Genomic DNA, 22,408 nt, shown 5'->3' with positions numbered 1-22,408 from the left:
TCACAGCATGTCCTTAAGAAAAGACCAGAGCATCGGTGAGCAAAAGCACTGATGGAACTGCAGCAGTCCGAGGCAATACAGCCAAAACTGGAAGAAACATCTCAGTTTCTGGTATGCCAGCTCTTATGCAGTATGAAGCACAGACAGCATATTTCAAGAACTGCTTTACACTGAGCTGATCTTGCCTTGGGAAGCGCAGATGAACAAAGCATCGTCTCAGATTCCCTTTCAACACTGCCACCTGCAGTGACCCCATGTGTTTCCAGACTGCTTCTTAAGCAAGCAAACTACAGCTTTAAGCATCACTGTATACAGGACGACACCCTCCTGCCCCAGCCGAGGCCGGTACCACAGTCACACATGCCTCAGCGCTGAGGTCGCCCCCCCAGCACTGCTCTCCTGTACAACCTACTTGCAGCTAGCAAAGCGAACTAATCCATCCTTGAACAGGTAGACCCTGAGGGGGTCGTAGCAAGTGACGTAAACGTAGATCCTCAGGTCAAACTTCTTCCCGCCAATGAGGTAGGGTTTGTGCAGATATCTGCAGAGGGAAGCAAGGACCGGGGAAGGGTTATGATTTCCATGTGCAGGAACATCTTTAGCCCCCACCTCAGAAGACTTGGCAAAACCAGGCATCAAGGCAGAAGCCCTTTGGCACAGCATTTCCAAGTTAAATGCATCACAGTAAAAATGAGAGAGAAAAAAGCTCTCCCATGCACAGGAAGATCCTGCAGCACATGAGCAGTATACCCCTCTGCTCAGTTCCATTTTGAAGAGATTTTCCCTGGCTCTAAAGCACAGTAGCTTTTCTACACCCACAAGACTGATCACAATATTCAGGAACATCTAAGACATGCAGTGGGCCACAGATGGTTTGGTTCAGTGAGCAGAAACAGTTGGAAATTTTCATCCAAATCATTTATTATTTGCCCCAGAAGTTCATGATTTTCCGTAGGAAAGCTTATCACTTTGCACAGGAAGCGGACAGGGAGAACAGACAAGCCAACACAGCAGTTCCCTGTCTGCCAAACACCAGACAGTTTTCCTGCCCTCACAAGAACTTTCCCAGAAAGCAGCCTCAAACCAAGATAAGCTATTCCATTTTTCTGCAAAAGGAAAAGGAGATTCTGAAAATCCTGTTATTTCAAGAAAATCCTTTGACCAACATCCACACACACAGAGGCCACACACACTGACTCATTCCAACTTGGATAAGAACAAATCTTTGACAATTGCCACCTCTTCCCTGGGACTTCTCTTCCGACTGTGCTTGTGGGCACTGGATAAGGTTTGTTTGCCTCCAGAGATGTCAAACCCCAGAGTACAAAGCAGTGGGAGCAGGATCACAGCAGAGCTGAAGCTGATCACCTGACAGACAGAAGCTCCAGAAAGCCCATGGAGCCAGTTTGTACCCAAGACCTCAAAAATCTACGCAGAGACAGCAGCACTCTGATAAGCCCAGCCGCAGCTGACAGAGCCAGACTTCCAGCAGCAGTATTACAACCAGGCAGTCGAGAAGTTTCCAGATGAAAATCAGGTGCTTCTGCTCTGCCACACAGTGGCAGCGGCCCATATCTGGCCAGAGACGCTAGGAGGTCCCAGGCTATGTGTCAACCTTGCTTTTCCTCACTGTCCTGGTTTCAGCTGGGATAGAGTTAATTGTCTTCCTAGTAGCTGGTATAGTGCTATGTTTTTGAGTTTGGTAGGAGAAGAATGTTGATAATGCTGATGTTTTCATTTGCTGCCAAGTAATGTTTAGACTAAGTCAAGCTTCTCATGCCCAGCCAGCAAGAAGGCTGGAGAGGCACAAGAAGTTGGGAGGGGACACAGCCAGGACAGCTGACCCAAACTGGCCAAAAGGGGTATTGCGTACCATGTGACGTCATGCCTACTATATAAACTGGGGGGAGTTGGCCTGGGGGGATCGCTGCTCGGGAACTAACTGGGCATCGGTCATTGAGTCATGAGCAATTGCATTGTGCATCACTTGTTTTGTATATTCCAATTCTTTTATTATTATTATTGTCATTTTATTATTGTTATTATTTTTTTTTTCCTTCCTGTCCTATTAACCTGTTCTTATCTCAACCCATGAGTTTTACTTTTTTTCCCCGATTCTCTCTCGCATCCCACTGGGTGGGGGGAAAGTGAGTGAGTGGCTGCATGGTGCTTAGTCGCTGGCTGGGGTTAAACCATGACACTCGCTCACCTCTGTACCAGCAGCGGTCTCCTTTTGGGGAGCTGGCTCCATTTGTGGATGACCTGGATACCAATGCCTCTTGCTGATGCTGGCTGCAAAACACCAACAAGAAGGGATCAGATCTTCTCCCTACAGCTACAGTGGGACAGAGAATTGAGCTCTGCTTTGCACTCACTGGTTTCACAATCCATTTCTGGTGGCTAGCTCCTTCCTCCCATGCTTTCCTGAGTAATTTGATGTCCTGGGGCAGGATGAAGGACTGGGGGAAGAAGTTAAACTCCTTCTTCCCACAGCGAGCCTGCATCTTCAACAGGTTGCGCCACAGACGGTCCTTTCTCCCAATTTGAAATGAACCGGGGAAGTGGTTTAGCTGGAAAGGAACCCAGATGCTGTGAGATCTCCCTGCCCATCCCTTGCTGCTCCCTGGCCAGAGGATACACCCTTTCTGAACACAGTGCAGGGTAATGCTCTTTGCTCCCCTCCCAGGATTGCATCAAGATAGGACCCACCTGCTCCTGAAGCTTTGCAGGGATAAACACCCACACGGTGACCCACACCAGCTACAAAGCCAGCAGCTGCCACCTCATCCCTTCTGATGTCTGAACAGCTGCAGAGCACTAACCCCCAGCCTTTGAGCTTCCTCTGGCAGTATCCTCCACCCCAGTGGTTTCTCTCTTGCTTCTAAACTGTATGCCAGAGTCCTGCCCATGCAACATAAGCTCTGGGGACAGAAAGACCCCACAGCAGGACAGGAACACGACTAGAGGCTGCTAGCTTCCAAACCTGGATGCTGCCTCAAAACCAAGCAGTTTGGAGCATGACAGCTCTCCAGAACAAATATATGTGTGTGATAGATATCAAACCTCTGGTTCCTCACATGCTCCCCAAGCCATGGGCCACTCCTGACCCTTTTGTGATCTGAGTTAGGTACATCCCCTCTGGCTGCGCTGGCAGGGAGCGCACTGGCCCTACCACTCAGTTCTGCCAGAGGAAGGACTGCTTTAAGCAACAATGACTGAATTTAGATGAGCTCACAAGGGAACACAGCTTGGCTACAGCCTCAATCTGTACAAGAACCACCCTCACAGTGGGGATTCTCACCCAGCTGTGTCTGTCTCTTGGGTTCATCTGCCAGCACAGGAATGCCAGCTGCCATGGTCTGGAAGGGACACTGCAGGGACAGCCTGCACAACAAACACCTGGCCCTGAAGAGAGGGGCACCCAAACTGCTCCCAACATGCTCTCCATGCACGTGAAGGAGGTCAGCCCAAAACATCTCCTACCTTCTGGTGCTCCCTGATAGCTCTGAAGCTGGGGGATTTCATGTGGTGGCCCCAGCAACCCAGCCAGTCATTGCTTTCTGCAGGAAAAACAGAGAAATCCATGACTGAGTACCCTGACACCCACAACACCCTCTCAACCCACCAGCACCCCATCTCCTGGGGCTAGCAGAAGTGTGGCAGGGATGCTGCACAGCAATAGCACAAAGCACTCATACTGGCTACTGCAAGGCTGCCAAACCAAGGGCTATGAGTGGGATCCAGTTAACCAGGTGGGTCATATCCTTGCAAACATGATTGTTGTGGGGATCTGGGCAGACACAGGGTCAAAGGAATGGCTTTAATCCCCCAGCACCCTGACTTCCCTGCTTTACAGCAGGTGAATGAAGCAGTTGGCTAATTGGCACTGCACTGCAGATGGACATGTAGGATTGCAAGACTTCCTAGGTCTTGCTCTGCCCTGTGTGTCCCACTATAGCCCCCAAATTGTCTGCGCAGAGGTCTCCTGATACAAGCAGGAGTACTGCTGGGAGATCACACTCCAGGGTGTGGATCTTAGCTGCAAATGCTCAGTGCTTCCCCAGCCCCAGCTCTCTCCTACACATCTCCTACGCAGCAACAAGATCCCAATGCTAAGAACTCTCTGGCTATGGTCAGAGAGGATGGCTTCTTCCTCAGCACATGCAGACAAGGAACAGCGGCGCTGGGGTTGGCACCAGATGAGTGCCAGCCTCAGAGTGGCAGCACCATCTAGAGGCACCGCTCAAACAAGCCGGAGCACAGCTCTGCTGACCCACACACTGCCTTAGCCCCTGACAACCCAGGAGTAAGTCCTTGCGGCCTATGCCAGAGACAAGCCAAGAGGGAGATCAGGCCCTGTCAGGACCCACAGAACTTGGATATTGCAAGTCAGACAGGCAGAAATGGGAACCCAGCATCCTGCAGTGCCGAGCCTGTATCGCTCCTGCTCTGCTCTTCTCAAGCGGTCTGCCTTCTCATGCCCATGGGCTGGAGGCGAGGGAGGAAATGATGTGTTGGATGCTAACAGCCTCCCACAACTTACTTTTGCTGACTCTGAAGTGGGACCTGCCAACGGTTTGCTTCACTATGTTTGGCGTGACTGTGCACATTTTCCATCGCAGCAGCTTCCTCTGCTCCCAAGGCAGCTTTTCCACTAGGAAGGCAAAAAGATAAGGACAGAATGAAAACAAACACAATACCCAGATTTTCTACAGCTGCACACAGAGAAATTCTTATGGTTTGCTGCACAGGTACCAGGCCTGCAGAGGAGGGTGCGTAGCCCCCTTTGCAGAACTAGCATGGAGCAGAAGATTCTGCGGCTGGGGGAGATTCAGGACACTGGGACATTTGGTGGCAGCCTGACTCATGCTCCAGGCTGTGGGAGCAGCCACCATTTTACTCCAGCCCTTTGGATCTCACAGCAGTGCTGGGTCTCATCACGGGAAGGGTGAAAGGGAGCCACCGCCGGCCAGCTCCTGGCTGTGCGCTGGCACCGCTGCTTGCTAATAATGGGCTGGCCACTCTCACCCTGCATGGCAACAGACCCCAGCTCACCTCTCTCATCCCGAGTACTGAAGTAGATGGTTGGAGGCACATTAGGGAATAAACTGCAGACAAGAGCTGGTTTGAGCACTTTCTCCTGAGCCTCAGCAGGCTGGTCCAGGCCCTCAATGCAGTTCCTAGGAGAGATGAAGCAGTAGGCAGTTGGCTAACAGTGAAAAGTAGGACAGGGGGAAGCCGGAGGGAGCCTTGATCCTGGTATTGGGAATTTGCATCATCGCAATGTGGTGTAAGCAATGGGCACTAAGGTCAGTAACCCAGTCTGCAGTGACAAGGGGGTGAGCTTGCAATGAATGCACGTGCCAAGTGTTGTAACCCCCACTGGTTTTGTGTTTTACTGGGGCAAGGGGTGGAGTTTGTCACATGACAAACCCTATAATCTAGTCCACAGGAACAAGGGGTGGAGGTTGTAATGCATATATGATTCAGCTGCTGTAACCCTCTTGGTTTTGGTGTGTTGCAGAGAAGAGGGCTGGAGTTTTACAGACTGTACACCTTCTTACCACAGCAATCCCTAACACCTGGGAGGAAGGGTAGAATTTATAACATATCTATTAAGGTTGTGATGATGCGAACAGAGTTTATAATGAACATATATTCAAATACAAGCCACTGCAGCCAGTGGAAGAAGCCACACCAGAGAAATCCACCAAGGAACAAAGAGCAGCAAAAGAAAAGGAATCACAACACATTGACCCCAATCTCCCAGGCCACCCCTTGCCTTGCTGAAGGGACTGAGTGTAGCTGCAGCAGGGGGATTGGAGACCGGGACAGGGGAAGAAGAGGCGTTTTCCCTACATCCTTGTATGTATTTTTTTTCAATACCAGAATTGGTAATTAAAAGTTTGTTCATTGGCAATAGATTATGTTGATTAACATTCCCTGGCACAAAACTGGTTTTGCCCGCAACAGACTGAAGGCAGGAGACAGCTGCAAAGGCTTTGAGGCTAGCCCAGCACACAGCATGCACAGAGAAGTGGCCAACATCCCCCCTGTCCCTGCCACAGAAGGCATTTGGCCCAAGCGCTGCTTCTCCCCCATCTGCCACCACAGACCAACCAGCCACGTCCTGCCAGAAACAGCTGCTGGTCCAATTTATGTCACCTCTGCAGGACTTTCACAACCATGTATGCATACCCAGAGCCCTGCAGCACCTTGAGGTTCAACATTTGCTTGCAGGAAGCCTTCCTCATCTCCCAAGTGAGTTATGGCATGATGGAAATCAGCAAGTTGTCAGCAAAGCCCAAGGCAGCCCTGGTGCCATGGGCAGCACAGCTGCAAGGACCAACTCCCATTGTTGGAAGAACAGGTCCCACAAAGGTCTGCCAGGAGTCACAGAGTCAGGGCTCAGATGACCACAGGCTGACCAATCCTCACCAGAGAAACCTCCTTCCAAAATCTAAAGAAAAACCCAGGCTCCAGGATTTTTTTCTAGGATGCAGTGCTGAGACACAAGACCCCAAGGAGCTTTTGCAATCTCTGGCCCAGGACACCTCCACTCTGCTTCATCTGCAAGGCAGCAACACTGCAAGAGCACAGTTTAATCCGGTTAAACTTAACCCAGAAACTGGAAGTGGCAGTGAAATCAAGACCCCTGTTTTGCTGTGGTAGATGCACCATCAGCACTTTGCAGGCTACTGTCTGTAGCAGGAGAGGTAGCTTTGGTCTGCAGTGTAGCAAGGAAGCTCATTTTGCTTGGGAAGCCTGTTGCTACTTTCACTTCATTCCCCCACACACTACAACTCTCCTCTATCACCAGGGAGGGCAAAGACGGACAAGTCTGGACAAAGATGCCAAGTTCAATTTATTATTTACAGCTACTAACCTGGATACAAGAGCCATGGAGCCACTGAATGACACACCAGCGACAGAAGAAGCATCCGAGTCACCTGCAGGAGGGGACAGACTCAAGTTTTGTCTCCGTGGGGAGTGAATGCACACAGAGTTAGGAAGGGAAGAGAAAAAACAAATGCTCCAGGGGACAGACCCTTCCCAGCTGCCCCAAATCCTTGGATCCTGGGTTGTGCCCACTAATTGGTGGCATAAAAGGCAGGGCAGGGGTGGAGCTGACAGCCCTGCACAGAGAGGAGATAGCGGCTAAGTTTTGGAGGGTAGTGGTGAACCCTAGTGTGCTCCCCAGAGGAACCCATGCTGCTACATTGCTTTTGGGTTCAGCACAATCTCTAGGTCATCCTGAAATGACAGCATGAATGTAAGACAGGAGGGCAGCTGTGCTCACCCCCAGCTCCCAGACGGCCCCCACACTCCCCACCTTGAGGCACAGAGCACAGCCCTCCCCAGGGAACCAGCACTCACTGTCCTCATCCTCCTCCCGACTGCAGCTCTCATCCAGGCCATCAGGAAGTTCTTCCTCCGCTTCATCCTGGGGATGGCTCTGCTCCAGCAGCGACTGCTCAGCAGTGACACTAGGACAAAGGGACATCACATCAGAAGGAGTGGCATGGGCTTTCTGGGGCCAAAAGACCAGAAGCCCATGAGGCAGCATGAGAGAATGTGGCAGGGGAGTGACAGCACTGCCCTCCCCACTGCTGATGTACAAGCTCTCATCCCAAGCGAGCAAGATGGAGAGGCCCCAGGGCACCCTGAGAGAGAATATTTTCCAGAGCAGCCAGAAAGAAAGAGGCACAAGGACACCCCCTCCCAGAAGGAGAGCAGGAGCTCCGTGTCCTTGCACCCTCCCTGTCCTGCCTCAGCTTTGCATTCCTTTAGGAAGCCATGTCTCTGCCCAGGAAAGCCTTGCTGGACCTGGCTCGACAGGAGGCTTCACCCAACATACATGCAGAGCCTGTCACAGTAGGCAGGGCCCTGTGACTGTGTGGGGAGTGAGCCAGAAATGCCACACGGCAATTCCACGCTGTGGCTGAAGGAAAAGATGGAAGGGCTCAGAGACACCCTAAGCACATGCATCAAGCTGAGGGTGGCGAGAAGGCTCCCCCCACACCAGGATGCCACAGATGGATTTTGCTCAGGGATGCAGCCCATGGTTATCCTTACGCCATCCCCGTAGTGCCCACAGTGCATGCTCTCCCAACATACACAGACGCAACAGCCGGCCCAGCCCAGCCTGCCACAGCCTCCCTCCTCCTCCTGGCTCTACTTACTCATGCTTTCCCAGGAGCACAGCCTGGGCCCATTTCTCCTCTTTCTCCAGTTGGATGGTGGACATCTGAGTTGCCACTTCAGACACGTCAGCGAGGTGCGGAGCCTCTGCTCTTGCCATCCGGTCCCCGCTGTGCGGGCTCAGCATGCTCACAAGTCTGCAGTCGGCGTTGCAGTCGGGAGAGCCAGCACGTGAGGCCAAGAGATGGACGCTGATACGCTTAGTGCAGACGATGGCACCATCGGTGCCTATAAGGCTCGAGTTACCATTAAGGCGATGGCTACCCAGCTCCAAGTTCAGAGGAGCAATGGTTTCTTTTGGGGTGAGCTGCGCTATGATGTGCTGCCCCCACCTGCTGTTCCAGTTGGACAGGCTGCCCATGTTCGTAAGGCCAGAGCTTTTGACTTCGCGTCCAAAGCCGTTGTGTGTGGCAGTCTGTCTGGCTAGCTGCTGCACAGCCTCCGTGAGGCTGATCTCCGGTTCCTTCTCTTTTAAGCTGTGCGCTCTCCTCTCAGCATCCGCCTGTGAGCACTGGTCCTTCCTGAGAATTGCATTGCTGGGCACAAGGGTCAGGGAGGGGACCACAGTTTGCTCCAGCACAAGGTCATTGCTTTTCACTGCTCCATTGACCAGGCTGCCAGAGGAGCTGTCTCCACCATCCCTGGAGTGCGGCCATGAGGCGGTAGGGAAGCTGTGGGTGTTTTTCACCTTCTTGATTTCCGGTGACTGCAGCAAAGGCACTTTAGCACTGCTCGGCCGTAGGAAGGAGTTGTTATTGAGCACTGGTCTATAGGAGCTGGAAGCCTGCCGACCTGAGCTGAGGGCAGAGCCTTTTACCCCAGTCCCAGAGTGCTCCTCTGCCAGCGCAGGCAGCAGGCAGGGCTCCATCAGCAAGGAAGACATCACCCTTCCTGTGGCAGAGCCAGTGTCCAAAGGGCTTCGGAAAGGAAACCCGTAGGGCTTGGGTCTTAGGCAGGAGCGTCGGTAGAGCAGAACGCTCCCACTCAGGTCCAGGCAGGGCTGGGCCAAGGGCAGGCTCGGGAGGGCGTCTTCACCAGTGTGTGTGTGGCATAGTGACGGTGGACACAAGAAGCAGGATTGCTGCAGAGGTATCCCTGAGGGCAGCAGGCTGCGATCCTGGAAAGCATTCACATACTTCTCTAAATTCCAGACGGGTTTCGCCTGCTGCTGAGCGAGGTGCCAGGCCCGGCGCAGCTGAACTCGCCCTGCCGGAAGGGCGCCTGACTCGAGTCTGATGCTATTCTCCTGTTTGGGGCCCAGATTAGCACGTTCTGGTCCTGCAGAGGCCATGTAGAGCCATAGCATGAGGCACGAGCGAGTCAGTCATCTACAGCAGCATCTTTGCTGGCCTGAAACAAGACGACAGTATGAAAGGCGCTGTTACCCTGGCAGGGCAAAGCACCCAGTCTACTGCCCCAGGAGGGGAGCAGGGTGAGCTGCTTTCTCTGCAGGATGAAAAACCACATCTCCATCTGCTGAGCTCCCCGAGAGTCTCCTGGGACCAAGTCAAAGGAAGAGTTGGTGTCTCACATGAAACCAGAGGATGTGAAGGACGACTTAGAGAGGGCCCTGGGAAAAGTGCCATCCACAGGAAAGCTTTTATCCTGCAAAGGCGCAGGGGTGCCTGGCTGCCAGCCAGGGCCATGGGGCAGCAGCACCAGCACAGCAGTCCCAACTGCAGGGAGAGGCCACCTACCTGCCTGCCTTGGACCCAGCACAGCAGCCGGAGCCCACTCCCATGGGTCTGCATCTCCAAATTGCACCGTGTGCTCCACAACCAGCTCTCCTGACTCCACCGCAAGCCCCAAAACGTCTGCTTCTTTTTCTTCTCTCCACTCCTTAAAGCTTCAGCTCCCAAGGTCACACAACTAGGTGAGAACCTCAGGCCTTGCTTTTAAAAGGAAAACATTTCTCACTTCTGTAACCCCCTGAAAAAGGTCAGTGAGGGCTGAGGACATCCTAAAGAGCTCAGGACTGAGAAGGCAGCAAGGAGCAAACGCAGGGCTGTTCTAACATCAACACCTCGGTTTCCAACAGAGGCTGGCAGTACCATGCACAGACTTTTCTCCCCATTGCAGTGCTACAGAAAAGTCTCTTGCAAGGAGCAACTGGCATACCACAGAGCTGTAGACGTAGGTGTCCTGAATCCTCCTAACGTGAACTATTGCACCATGCCTGTAAGATCCTCTTGCCTGGGGAGAAGGGAAAGTGAAAACAAACCATGTGCCAGGTATTTGTCTTGCTTTAACACATGCCTGGAGGGCCCTGGGTACAGCCGCAATAGGAATTTGTATCCCAAGCAGGCTGGCTGGCTGGCTCGCTCTTCCACCTTCCAGCTCTCACAAGCTTGCATGTTTACGAAGGTTAAGCAGAGCATCAGACATCACCTTCTTAGTTTTCTAAGGGCAGGCTGCAGCAGTTAAAGTGTAGCTAGGAGACCCCAGGGTTGCTCTCTAGCACCATGACAGCAGCTCACATGCACCACAGGGCTGGGTCAGACAGACCTACACCCTGCACAGACCTACACCCACCAGACCTTCTCAACCTGTGAATCAGGCCCCAGCTGGAGGCTGTACGAGGTGGGAACATCCCATGCAGGATCTCATAGGAGCTATAGATCTTCAAGGAGAGCTGCTGCCCTTCCAAGCTCTGCAAGGAAGTATGGAAGGGGTCAGGTCCGCTCCATACCCATGGCTGTACTGCTCATTAGTGCCTGTACAGTCATGCTGAGCACTCCGGACAAGGATGGGCGGCTGCATCCCTCTGTGAGCTGCAGCCCAGAGGGGCTCTGAGCCCCAGGGAAGGGAATCCCACATGCCATACACAACTGAGCTGTACTGCACTATCGGATTGCTACCCAATCCGCGCCCAGCAGCAAACCCGGCGTGTTGTGACATTCACAGCGATTAGCACAGAGCGAAGAGGCTGTGACTCAGATGCCACCACCTGCCCAGCTCAAGTTTCCCCCAGTAAACATGCGAGTGAAGCTCTGCTTCTGCATGCCATGCCCCCAGATGCACCCAGGTTGCAAGCACGCTCAAACCACAAAGTGATCCTAGCACACCAGCAAATGTAGATGTGAAAAAGCAAAATAAAAATACAAGAAGGTGAATGAAAGTGTCCCCAATGTCCCTCCCTAGAGGGGACTGTCACTGCAGCATCACCACACGCGTGCTGCCAGCTTGGCCACCGCCTGCGCTCTCAACCAGCTGTGAATGACCTTGCAAAACCAGCCTGCAGTGAAAGCCACCTGTGCTTCATCTCCACCCGGCTTTACAGCTATCAGTGGATCATCCTGCTATAAAAATAAAAGTGATTTGGCCTAATGAAGATCTAACAAGGGATCTGAATGCTACAGCCGGCTTAGATACAGGCGTGAGTATGCCAGCAGAAGTCCTCTGTGACCCTGCTCTGCAGTAAGTGACAACGGTGGCACAGATGCAACCAGCACAGGCACAGGTGTACCACCAGCAGCTGCAACTACCAGGGTGAAGGTCTGGCCATGGCACAGCCTTAGCCACCACTGCCTGCTTAGCCAGGGCTGGTCCCCAGCCCCACAGTGGCAGAGGAACATGCTGAGCTTACCCCTCTGTGGAGCGGTTTTGCCACAGAGCTGCAGAAGCGGCTGGGCTGGCGTGGGGCCGGGGTGCACTGGAAGCAGTGGCTGCAGAAGGAAGCAGCAGGGCCTTTCGTACAGGTTCCAGGCAAGGACTGTGCTGGCCGACAGCTAGTAACCACTACTGTTTCCCTGTGGAGACACAGGAGCTCAGAGATAGGGGCAGGAACTATGAAAGGAAGAACATGACCCTGCAAGGGGCATGTCAGGATGCATCCAGACTGGCAGCACCAGCTTACACTGCCTGTCCTTGCCTCCGTCCACACTCCTGTCCCACCTCCTGCATGCCAGCACAGCCACCTCTGATGTCTGCCTGCAAATCAGCTCCTGTCCTCGCTGCAAGGACAGCTTGGCAAAGCAGCTGCTGAGCATCCAGAACCAGTGGAGACAGAGGCACTTTCACATGCCAGGCTGTGGGCACAACAGGGCAGCAGCTGCCATGTCCCCCTGGCTCTGATCAGGAAACACATCACCTGTCCCAAGGTAAATCCCCACTGGTTAGCAGTCAGGGAAGTTTTCCCTTTACATTTAACTCAGCCAAAGTTTTGGGGTGGAGGAAGGTGACAGCTTGAGGCAATCCCTAGTTCTGCCAACCCAACCCTACAGCAAAGGAGCAGGAATCTGTTCTGCCGCTCACAACAGCAATAAAACTACGCTTGGAAATTTTATTGTACAAACATGAACTGGGAAAAGCCCAGGGCAAACTGGCTGGGCTGGAAGTCAAACCCAAACATCATTACTAGTAATTAATGGATTTTGGCTTGGACTTATTGACACATAATATAGAGGCCAAAGTTGTCACTGTTGGAGTGACCGTACAGCTGCACTCGCTTACAATTATTTCGCTAGCACCTTTTATTACTGCACAGCCTGCTTGCAAGCTTCAGGACGTCAGCTGGAGCGCTGCCACAGCCTTTACAAATGTCACATCACAAGCGCACAGGGGCCACCACGCACCCCAGCACGTGCGCACCCCACTAAGCGTCACTGGAAGTCCCTTCTTCCAGCCTGAGCCTCCCTGCGGCATGTGCTCCTCTAACAGCAGCGTGGGAGCTCCTCACAGACCTGTTTCTAACAGGAAAGGACGAGACCGTAAGAGCCCTATGTGCACATCATCCCCCTGTCACGTGAGTTTGGCTGGGGAGCTTATTTTAAACGCAGCTGTGGTGACATGCTTAAAATAACAAGAGCTTGCAAATGTATGAGCTGCAAGCTGACCTGATAATGTGCTGTCAGCCTCGCGCAGCCCAAAGTCACAAGGCGGGGGGGGGGGGTGTCAGACAACTGTGATTTGCTATTGTTCTCTATGTCATTGCAGGGTGCAATTTCTGTTCTTTATGATTAGAAAGGATAACATCTGTTTCTAAATGAGACTTGAGGTCACACCAAGTTTCTCACTTGCAGCTCTGGGGCTTTTGATTAAAGCTTGAACAAGCAAGTTAACAACACAAAATAAACAGGTTTTAAAACCAATATACATTTCAAAATAAGGATTTGTACCCCTTCAAAAAAGCTTTCAACAAGATCAAGTGCATTGATCTGAAACCAACTGACTGAGAGTGCCTAAAGCTGCTCTTACACCCTGGTACTTAGGTACAAACTCTTCTGTTTCAACAGCATGGAAACAACCCTCACCTACATCAGCTCCAGGAAACAAGTGGCCTCAAGTGCAGTCACACATGGAGACAAAGCAGCACCTGAGGCCACCCGCAAGTTCAAGCTGAAGAGCAGAGGGTCTTCCTGGCCACGAGAAGTCCATGAGGACAAGACAACTTGGAGACAGCTTCGCCACCAGAGAAATGCCAGTGGCACAGGGACCAACAGCCTGGCATGCTGCTTTGCCACTCAGTTAAGCATTGCTGCTCCCTCTCAGCTCCAGTATCGTCCTGCAGAACTACGTTTTGGGTGCAAAACAAGAGGCACAGGATGACAAACAATTTCTCTCCTAATCAAGATACCAAGCTTTTGCTTGGCCACTCAGGTCAAAAAAAGATACCAGTGAGAAACCACCCACAGTGGGGATGCATCAGCAAATTCCACCTTGCATCCCAGGATTACATTTGTGCCCAGCTTTTGCACTGGGGCTAGTAATTTCAATTCAATGGCTGCAGTGCTGAACTCCACACTGAACAGAGAAGGCATGAGAACTGCATAGCTCCCCAAAATATCTTTTAACTAAACAGAGGGCTGCCCTGGAAGAAGAGCAGAGCAGCTCCAGTGCGTGCTCCTGTTCCCAAGGTTGTGGGGAGGGAGGGAGGGAGGCAGACCTTATGGGCAGCAGGGCGCTGGACCAAGCCACGGGAGAGCTAGAATCCAGCTGCTGCCTCACTCTGCGCCGCAGCAAATGCTTCCCTCCACGCACACACAGGCCGGGCTGGGGACTGAAGGCTCATCCGTTCGAGTTCACAGGGGACTTTCTCATCACTCTCAGGGCATCGGAGCACGAGGTGAGGGACTCCAGTGTGGTTAGGCACAAAAAATCCAGGGCTGCATTTCTGCCGTGGACAGAGCGCACTGGGGACATCTAAAATAAAGGGCTGGCTCAGTGCTCGTCCTGGGCTGACCAGAGAGTGCAGGGGCCACGCAAAGGGCAAAAGGTCCAGAGCGTGGAGTCCCCATCGCTGTTGAAGGATATAGACTCTTCCGCCCTGACAGAGTCCCCAGGCCACCAAAGGGGACATGCCGCACAGCAACAGCAGACCACACAGCTCTGTGTTTCCCCAGCAGTGAAGCTGGGAAGTCCCTGCCCTCGCTCCCATCCCTGATTCATATTTTCTCATCATCTGGGCTATGGGAGCAGTTGTATCACAGCATAAATGAGAGTAGGGAAATGAGTCTGGGTTAAAAGCAACCAGCTAAAGCATGGGGTGTTTTACAGCCTTTCACTGAGGAGGTCTAAAGCACCTTCCTGCAGATCTGAGCGAACCAAAGGGACAGCATTCTCAGTTGATCTTCATGATGGGAGAAAAGATACAGGAGAGTTATGCAGCAAGACCTAGGGAGAGCTTGGCCACCAGCACAGGAACCGACAGGCAGTCAGCACATCTCAGTCTGGTTTTAGACAGTCTGGCCACACCCTCAGCCTTTGGCAGGGGAAAAAAAATAAAACGTGGAAGAGTCAGGGCAAGTGGAACAAGTATGAAATATCAGTATGTAGCAAGGAGACAAGAATAACCCGATTAGTTCAAAACACATCAATTCTTTGTCCGTCCTCTTTTCTTGATACTTTTTTCTGAAACATATCTGGAACTGGAAGAAAAAGGTCCCAGGTCTGGCCTTCAGTATGTGATGAGGATCCTTCCACATCTTGGCCAGGGTAGGAAAGATTCCTCTGGAGGCACTGCAACCACCTCACTCCATACAGCAGTCTCTCCAAGCTCGGGAGTAGAGAAGAAACAGAGATTCACATTGGGAAGAAGCCAAATACTCCTAGACTTGCTGCACATGAGGAACCAGGGAACTGCAAGGAACAGCACCCAGCCAGGGCGGTACAGCAGCCAAAGCCCCTGACCTGCATAGGTGACATGACATCTTCACGCAGGCAGACATCTCCATGCAGGCATCATTATCTGGGGACAGTGGCATCTGGCCCTGTCAGCATCCTCCTCACAATGCGACCCCTGCTATGCTGAGAAGGACCCTGGGCATGACCAAAGAGCAGAAGGGGCCAATTTGTCATCAACAAAGTTTGCCTAATACAAAACTTGAGGACTGCAACAAGAGAGCAACACAAGGACAGACAAGTGCCACTATCTGCTGGGTACAACTGCTAAGAGTTAAGGAAAAATTTTTAGATAAAACTGTAATCAGACCAACAATTCACTGTTAATTCCCCCAAACTGCCTAGTAGCCACTAGACATCATGTGCCCTTTCAGCGAGGAGCACACAGCAACAAGAAAGAGAAGCTGCATCGCAGGGAGTCATGTAGGGAGGGCTTTCATGTGGAGCTGTGGGGCCGAACTCTGCTGCCCACAAGATATCTGCGGCCCAGCCGGGCAAGGAGACAGGAGGCTGGCACTGCACTACAGGGCTTCCCCTCTCCTGCTCCCCTCCTTCCCAGCCCAGATCCTGGAGGCATTCAGGAAATACTGCAGGCTCATCTCAACTCTTTTCACAGCTCTGCCATTGACCTTTCAGACCCATCAGCTCCTTTTTACAACTCCAGAGCAGCCAAACCAAGACCCCAGTGGAAGGATTAACAGCCAGGCTGCCCCAGTGCCCCACGCAGGTCTGGTCAACCCCAGCTCCATCCTCACTGCTGCTCCGAGTGCCGTTGGAGAGGCTTGTTGGGACCATGGCTCACTGGGGAGCCAGCTCTTCTTCCTCCCTGGCGCTCACCCAGGGAACACGCTCTGTTTCTCATTTCTTCAGGTGAAAGTCTTTGAGGCAGAAGGCGCTACAGAGATGCTCCGTCCTGCCCTAGAAGCGCTGGCCAGGACACCGACCCCAGCATCTCCCACCTCGGCACATCCCCGTGCCACCTCCCCAGCCCCACGGGGCCCGGCCCGGCGCACCCCAAGGGGACACAGGGTAGGGCCACGGCGAGCCCCCGCGGGGAGGCCTGGGGTTGGGCAAGGTGCCTCCTCGGGGCCTGAGCACAGGCCGGGTGGGTGCTGGGGGCACGGCGGTGGGGCAGGGAGGGCCGGGGACCCCGGCGAGGCGGGAGTAGCGAGGCAGAGGTGGGGGGGAGAGGGGGAGGGGGGACACGGGACAGGACACCAAGGGCCCCACGCCCCGCGGGGGGGTACCTGGGGGTGGCACGCACTCCCCACGGGTGAAAAAGCCCAGCTCCTTGAAGGGGAAGCGCACTCGGGCCCGCCCCTCCCGTACTCACCGCCCGCCCGGCGCCCTCGGGCCCCGCCGCTCCCCGCGCTGCCGCCGCCGGCCGCACCGCCCGCCGTTACCATAGGGATCCGGGGCGGCGCCGCCGCCACGTGACTACACCTCCCGGCAGCCACCGCGCGAGCCGCGCCGGCGGACTACACCTCCCGGCGTGCCGCGCGGCGCGCCCGCGCCCCCTAGCGGCGTGGCGGGGAAGGCAGCGCTGGGCGCTGGTGCCCGCCGTGGGGCTGTCCCGGGATGGAGGAGCAAAGCCCCGGGGCCGGTGGGCGGGCACGGCACGGGAGGCCACTTATAAAGAGCTGGTTTCTTGAGGTCTATAGGCACTTCTCCAGGAACGGCTTCCAACGGGGAGGGCCCCCGGTTAAAGCCGGCCGGACAAAACGGGTTCCACGGAAGGTCGGGGCTGGAGCCCGAGGAGGACAAAGACAGCCTTTGTCCCGTCCTGCTCAAGGCAGCGTCAGGCTGAGCCCAGGCGTCAGCCCTCAGCGCTGGTGCGGGGCAGCAGGCCTGCTGGGACCTGGGGGGCCGGGAGCGCTCCCGGTGCGGCTCCTGCTCGTGCTGCGCAGAGGTGCGAGGAGACGGAGGAGCTTCTCGCAGTGCCGGGCGGAAGACGGCCGGGGGCTGCCACCAGCAGCGGGCTGCAAGTCGCCACTGGCCAGCGTGGCCAGCTTCTCGGTGGCTCTGAGGGACAGCAGGACCTGCGGAAAAAAGAGAGGGGCAGGAGTCACCCGCCAGCCTGGCCCCTTGTCCCCACAGCACCACCAGGTCCCCCACAGAGGAGCTGAGGTCCCCGTGCAGTACCTGCTGTATCCCGGGGTGCTGGCTGAGGGCCCGCAGCGCAACGAGGGCTCCCTCCCGCACGGTCTCCCGGGGGTCCCGGCAGGCCACCTCCAGCAGGACATGGGGGGCCCTGCTCTCGATCAGCAGGTCCCCCAGCTCCGCCCAGCGCTGGCCCAGGTTTCCCAGGGCCAAGGCCGCGTTGCAGCGTGTCCTGGCCTGCACGTCGTTCAACAGCCGCGTCAGCCTGGGCACGGCCCTGCCCAGGGTCCCAGCCGGGAAGGACGGGTGGTAGGCGGCGTTGCCCACCGCGAAGCTGGCTGCCTTGCGCACGCTCTCCTCCCGGTCTGCCAGGCACCCCAGCAGGCTCTCCAGCAAGCCGGGCTGGCTCTGCAGCGCCTGGGGAAAGCCATGGCTGTGTCGGAGCAGGTTGCCCAGCAGGTTGCAGGTTTTGGCACGTATCGGGGGTTGCTGGTGGCCAAGCAGGCGGGTCAGTGGCTGGTCAGCCACATCTGAGCCACTCAGGATCCTCTGGAGAAAGGGCAGGTGCTCCGGACAGGCCCGAGCCACATGGGTTAAGAGAGACAGGAGGTCAGTTGTGAGCGTGAGGCTGTCTGAAAACAAGGCAGACGTCAAGAAGGCAATAACATGCTTTGAGGCGGCAGCTTCCCTCACCATTTGGTCTACGACCTGCTCGTCAGACACAACGAGGTGGCACAAGAGGCTCACGGGGAGCTCAGTGTACGAGAAGGGCAGGTGGCGAGAGCAGACCTAAGGAGAAAGAAGAGACACCAGCACTGAGTGCGCTGTCCTCACGTGTGGGCCAAGTCAAGCAGCGGCTGAAGGCTGCCAGCAGGTCAGTGCGGAGCTCAGCTGCCAGCCAAGCTGCTCTGAGGGCTGCATGGCACCCAAGTGAGCCCTGTGTGGGCAGAAACCACCAGCATGGTGTGAAGTGGTGCCACGCATTGGGGGCTGCAATTTGGGGAGATGTCTCCACAGTATGGGTGGGGGAAGAGAAACACAGGGCCAAGAGGGTACCTGCAGCAGCTGGGCAGGGATCTGGCTGTCTCTCACAGCCTCCATGACCAATGCTAAGGTGTCTCCATCCACATCCAGGGCAAAAGGGAAACAGAGGAGCTGGCAGGCCTGGATCACCACAGCTGGGACAAGCTCAGGGTCCCCATCCTCTCCTGCTTGCCTGAATTTGTTAGAGAGAGAGAGGGCTTAATACACAGGTGATCAGAAAAACATCAGGGTAAGAGGCAGAGAGCGTTCCCCACACCAGGCACTAAGGAGAGGCTCTGCAAGTGAGCTGTGCCCTGCACAAGTGCCAGGTCAGGAACTTCTCAGCCCTCTGCGTGCTCATGTCCAAGCCCCGTTCAGTGGCTGAGCTCTGCCCGTTTCAGCCCTCCCCACAACTCACGTCTGTGCCAGGCATGTCAGGAAGCCAGGGGACAGCAGTCTCTTCAGTGTCACCATGAGGACACCATGGGACTGGGTGAGCTGAGGCAGGCACCGGTGGGACTCGCGAGTGAAGATGAAGAGGGCCAGGCTGAGGAAGAGCAGGGTGCCTGCAGGAGGAACAGCACAGCAGAGGGTCAAAGCTAGGGAAGGCTGAAGTCTCCTCTCTTCTGTCTGCCTGTACTGCCTCAAGGCTGCTCCAGGGTTGCTTCTGTGCTCCCCTGCCTAAAACCACACCAGTCTCCACCCATGGTGGTCACACCTGCTAGCATGAACATTCCCGGCAGCACAGACACCCTTTCTTGTTCCTCCACAACCAGCTCAGCTGAGCTGCTGCTGACTGGGCACATCATTGGCCAGCCCAGCCCTCTCTCCCTGGAGGACAATAGCAATCCTCAAGAAAAGCCCCCTGAACCCTCTGGCCTGAGGGATAAGATGTGGACAGGGACAGGACTGTGGGCAAGTCTGAGGGCAGGATGTGGAGCAGGGTCCAGGGCAGATGCCCTGCCATCCCGCAGCTCCTACCTTGAGGGGAGAGGAGGTTCCAGTCTGGCTCTGCTGTGGGGTGACCTTCCCCTTGGGGGTCTCCCTCCAGTGCTGCCTTGTTGCTGCCCACACGAAGCACCACAGCAATGCAATGCCACACCACACTCCACAGCTCTGAGGCGGCAAAGCCCTGCTCCACAGCCATATCCTCCTAGAGGTGGGGAGGCAGATGTCAGAGGGCTTCATGGTCCCCCATGGCTCCCCAGGGTTCTGGTCCACGGGTCTACCAGCCCCATGGTCCTGGGAAGGTCAGGGCTGGACAGACATTGCCCAGGGGGAGGAGCGGAGACCAGGCAGCTGGCAGCCCTGCTGCACCTGCTGATGGCGCCACTCCCAGGGCATCTCTGCCCTCTCTCACTCCAACGTGCCCATGAATCGCCCCTCCCTGCCCTCCACTCTCCCACCAACGCTCCAGAGCTCCACAGACAACCCAGGGACATTAGGTGACTTTCACAGAGTTGCACAGCTCAGCCAAAGCTGCCCGCCCAGTTCCCTGGTTTGCCTCAGACTCCATTACTGATCCACAGTCAGGCCTTTTTGCCCCCACACCTTTTGGCAGGGACCAGGCAAAGGGAGACGGGCAGACTGGTACCTGGGCAAGGAGCTTCAGCAGGAGGAAAAAGATCCCATCATAGAGACCAGCACCCATTGGCGGGGGGAGCTGCAGCTGGAAGAGAGAGTAGGGGACAGGCTGGAGCTAGGTGCTGGGTCTGAGGGCAGCAGCACTGCACCTGCACCCTTCCGTGCCCATCTTTGACCATGCCTCCACAGTGGGGTGACAGTGTGGCTCCCCGCGCTTCTGTCCCCATCCCATACCTCAGCAGGTGCTGTCAGCGCATTTGTTGCCACCAGTAGGATCTCTTCTCCCCCGAGCTCCAAGGCCACCCCGTGCTGACTGAGCTGTGTCAGGAGGAATGCTGCAGCACCCTGTGGGAGAGGGAGAGCTCAGCACCTTTGGAACTTTCCCACCTGCCTGCTGAGTGCTGACTTTTCATCCCTCAGCCCAGGGCAGGGACAGCCAGGCTGCATCTGCCCCCATCCCACCCTGAGTGAGCAACAAGATGACCCAAATGGGATGTAGGGCTCTGCAGGGTTCTCAGAGGCAGCTCCAGCAGGGTGGGCAGACTTACCACAAGGGAGACGACAGGAGAGTGGGTGATGAAATCCACAGCCAGGGTAACCACCTCCTCAGGCCTGAAAACACAGGGACCAGGGGAGAGATACTGTGTTCCCACAGCTTCACATCCCACAGAGCAGCAGCATCTAAACACCCCCAGGGCTGGGAAGCAGCCACCTTGCAGGAGGAGCAAGCCCTGGTTCACAGCACCTCCTTGTCCACACTAGGTCCTCACTGCATCCCCAGCACCCACCCACACTGTCCAGCACTCTGCTGGTGTGTCTGGATCAGAGGGATCAGTGGGAGCAAGAATCCAGCTCTGGGCAGGTTGTGGGACAGAGGGCTGTTCAGAGCAGGGCATGTTCCCCTCCCACCCATGAGTGAAAGTGTGTGCTTACCTGGGAGGGGAGGCCTGAAGCTGCAGGGTGAGCAGAGCCAGCAGGTACAGAGAAGCCTCGCAGGCTGCCCCCTGGGCCACCTCTGCCATGGGGATCTGCCAAGGGAGCAGGAGTCACAGGGGGACAGCAAGGCTGGGCGGGGAGGAGGGGACATTTCTGGACCCTGGAGGAGAAGTGCACTCTCCAGACTAAGCTCCCCCAAACTCTTCTCCCCACATGTTCCCCAGCTTGGTCTGAGCAGCACTCAGAGGAGTGTGTCCTGCTTGCCCACACTCCTACCCCACCACTGGGGCTGTGGCCAGTCCTACCTCACCCTTCAAGAGCTGCATGAGAGAACCCCACAGTCGCTGGCTCCTTCCCAGGTGCTGACACAGGCTGGGGCTGGCATGGCAGCCAGCATAGAGGATCTGTGAGGCAGAGGGGAGAGATGCATACCAGCTCCTGGGGACAGGGACACAGTGACCAGGCCCATCCCAGTCACATGCCATGGCTACTGTGGGCTCATTTATTCAACAACTGACACCAGGGAGATGGGAGTCATTGAGGGCTGAGCACACAGTTCCCTCTTCCCCATGCTCCTAACCTCAGACCAAAGGTCCAGGCACCTCTGGGCACAGCCAGATAAATGGATGGGGCCATTACCTTCAGCACGTTCAAGGAGCAGCTTGGGTGGTCCAGTCTCCCCAGCAGTCTCCCAAGCTGCTGGCTCTCTCCCTCCATAAGCTTTTCAGCTACCTCCTGAGCGACCTGCAGAAATCAGCCTGTTTTGCACCCTGAGCACCTGAAGGACTGCACAGACTTAAGGAGTTTAATGCTAGCAACAAATTAATAAAAGAAGGCATCTGCTTCCTACATGTTGCCTGTGTTCACAAAGGGATACCCATCTGCCATGACTCAGCATGGCTTTGATGCACAGTCCCAGAGCTGAGATGAGCAAAGTGAGATTCCTCCTCTGCTTCCCTCCTTGTTGACTCAGAGTTGAGTTAAAAGATCAAATGTAAATCTGTAGTTTTGTTTTCCCTCTTATTTATTGTCCATTCAATTTCAGATCTCCTACAGTTGATATCGTATATAAGAATTCTTCATGTTTTCTCTGCATTGCCTAGTTCTTTGCTTAGCCCATCCCACAGTTCAGATCCTAAGTGTGAGTCTCTTAATTGACTTAGGAGTCCTTAGACTCCTAAAGCTCAGCTGTTGGCTGGAGAGGAGGAGCCTGCAAGTGCCAGCCCTGCAGCCACCAAAGCCAGAGGACCCCAGCCCTCCACTTTACTGCTGAAAAAGAGATCCTCCTGGGGAGGTCCTGTGGGGACCACACCTCCTCTCCGTGCAAAGAGAGCTGGCCTGACCTGCTGCTTGGCTTCTTGACAGCTGTTCCTCTCCAGGGGGATGCTGCAGGCAGCAGCCAATGCAGCCGTGAAGAAGTCTGCCACATGTGGGCTCTGGTCAT

General features: G+C 55.1%; 2 protein-coding genes across 4 annotated transcripts in view; both read right to left on the bottom strand.

Annotated features, from left to right (window-relative positions):
• TTLL4 (tubulin tyrosine ligase like 4) overlaps positions 1-16,749 on the bottom strand; it is a 27,873-nt gene extending 11,124 nt beyond the window's left edge. The window contains exons 1-10 of one of the 3 annotated variants that reach the window (XM_069781137.1): positions 16,655-16,749; positions 8,184-9,552; positions 7,378-7,487; positions 6,887-6,950; positions 5,056-5,180; positions 4,544-4,654; positions 3,484-3,560; positions 2,376-2,570; positions 2,210-2,292; positions 413-541 (exon numbers count right to left, since the gene is read on the bottom strand). In XM_069781137.1, coding sequence (XP_069637238.1) covers positions 413-541; positions 2,210-2,292; positions 2,376-2,570; positions 3,484-3,560; positions 4,544-4,654; positions 5,056-5,180; positions 6,887-6,950; positions 7,378-7,487; positions 8,184-9,508 — 2,219 coding nt within the window. In that variant the 5' untranslated portion in view covers positions 9,509-9,552; positions 16,655-16,749. Of the gene's footprint in view, positions 1-412; positions 542-2,209; positions 2,293-2,375; positions 2,571-3,483; positions 3,561-4,543; positions 4,655-5,055; positions 5,181-6,886; positions 6,951-7,377; positions 7,488-8,183; positions 15,197-15,330; positions 15,416-16,654 lie in introns of those variants that run through there. The other 2 variants (XM_069781136.1, XM_069781138.1) reach the window with 2 other exon arrangements.
• STK36 (serine/threonine kinase 36) overlaps positions 14,999-22,408 on the bottom strand; it is a 14,126-nt gene continuing 6,716 nt past the window's right edge. The window contains 12 exon segments of the mRNA XM_069782952.1: positions 14,999-17,360; positions 17,464-18,210; positions 18,478-18,637; positions 18,863-19,010; positions 19,426-19,597; positions 20,039-20,113; positions 20,263-20,373; positions 20,577-20,640; positions 20,962-21,056; positions 21,270-21,368; positions 21,604-21,708; positions 22,308-22,400. Of these exon segments, the coding sequence (XP_069639053.1) occupies positions 17,145-17,360; positions 17,464-18,210; positions 18,478-18,637; positions 18,863-19,010; positions 19,426-19,597; positions 20,039-20,113; positions 20,263-20,373; positions 20,577-20,640; positions 20,962-21,056; positions 21,270-21,368; positions 21,604-21,708; positions 22,308-22,400 (2,085 nt within the window). The 3' untranslated portion in view covers positions 14,999-17,144.

This window comes from Haliaeetus albicilla, chromosome 4, assembly GCF_947461875.1.
Source record: "Haliaeetus albicilla chromosome 4, bHalAlb1.1, whole genome shotgun sequence".
Classification (NCBI taxonomy): domain Eukaryota; kingdom Metazoa; phylum Chordata; class Aves; order Accipitriformes; family Accipitridae; genus Haliaeetus; species Haliaeetus albicilla.
Note: the sequence above shows the minus strand (reverse complement) of the source record. Positions and strands in the feature narration are given on the sequence as shown.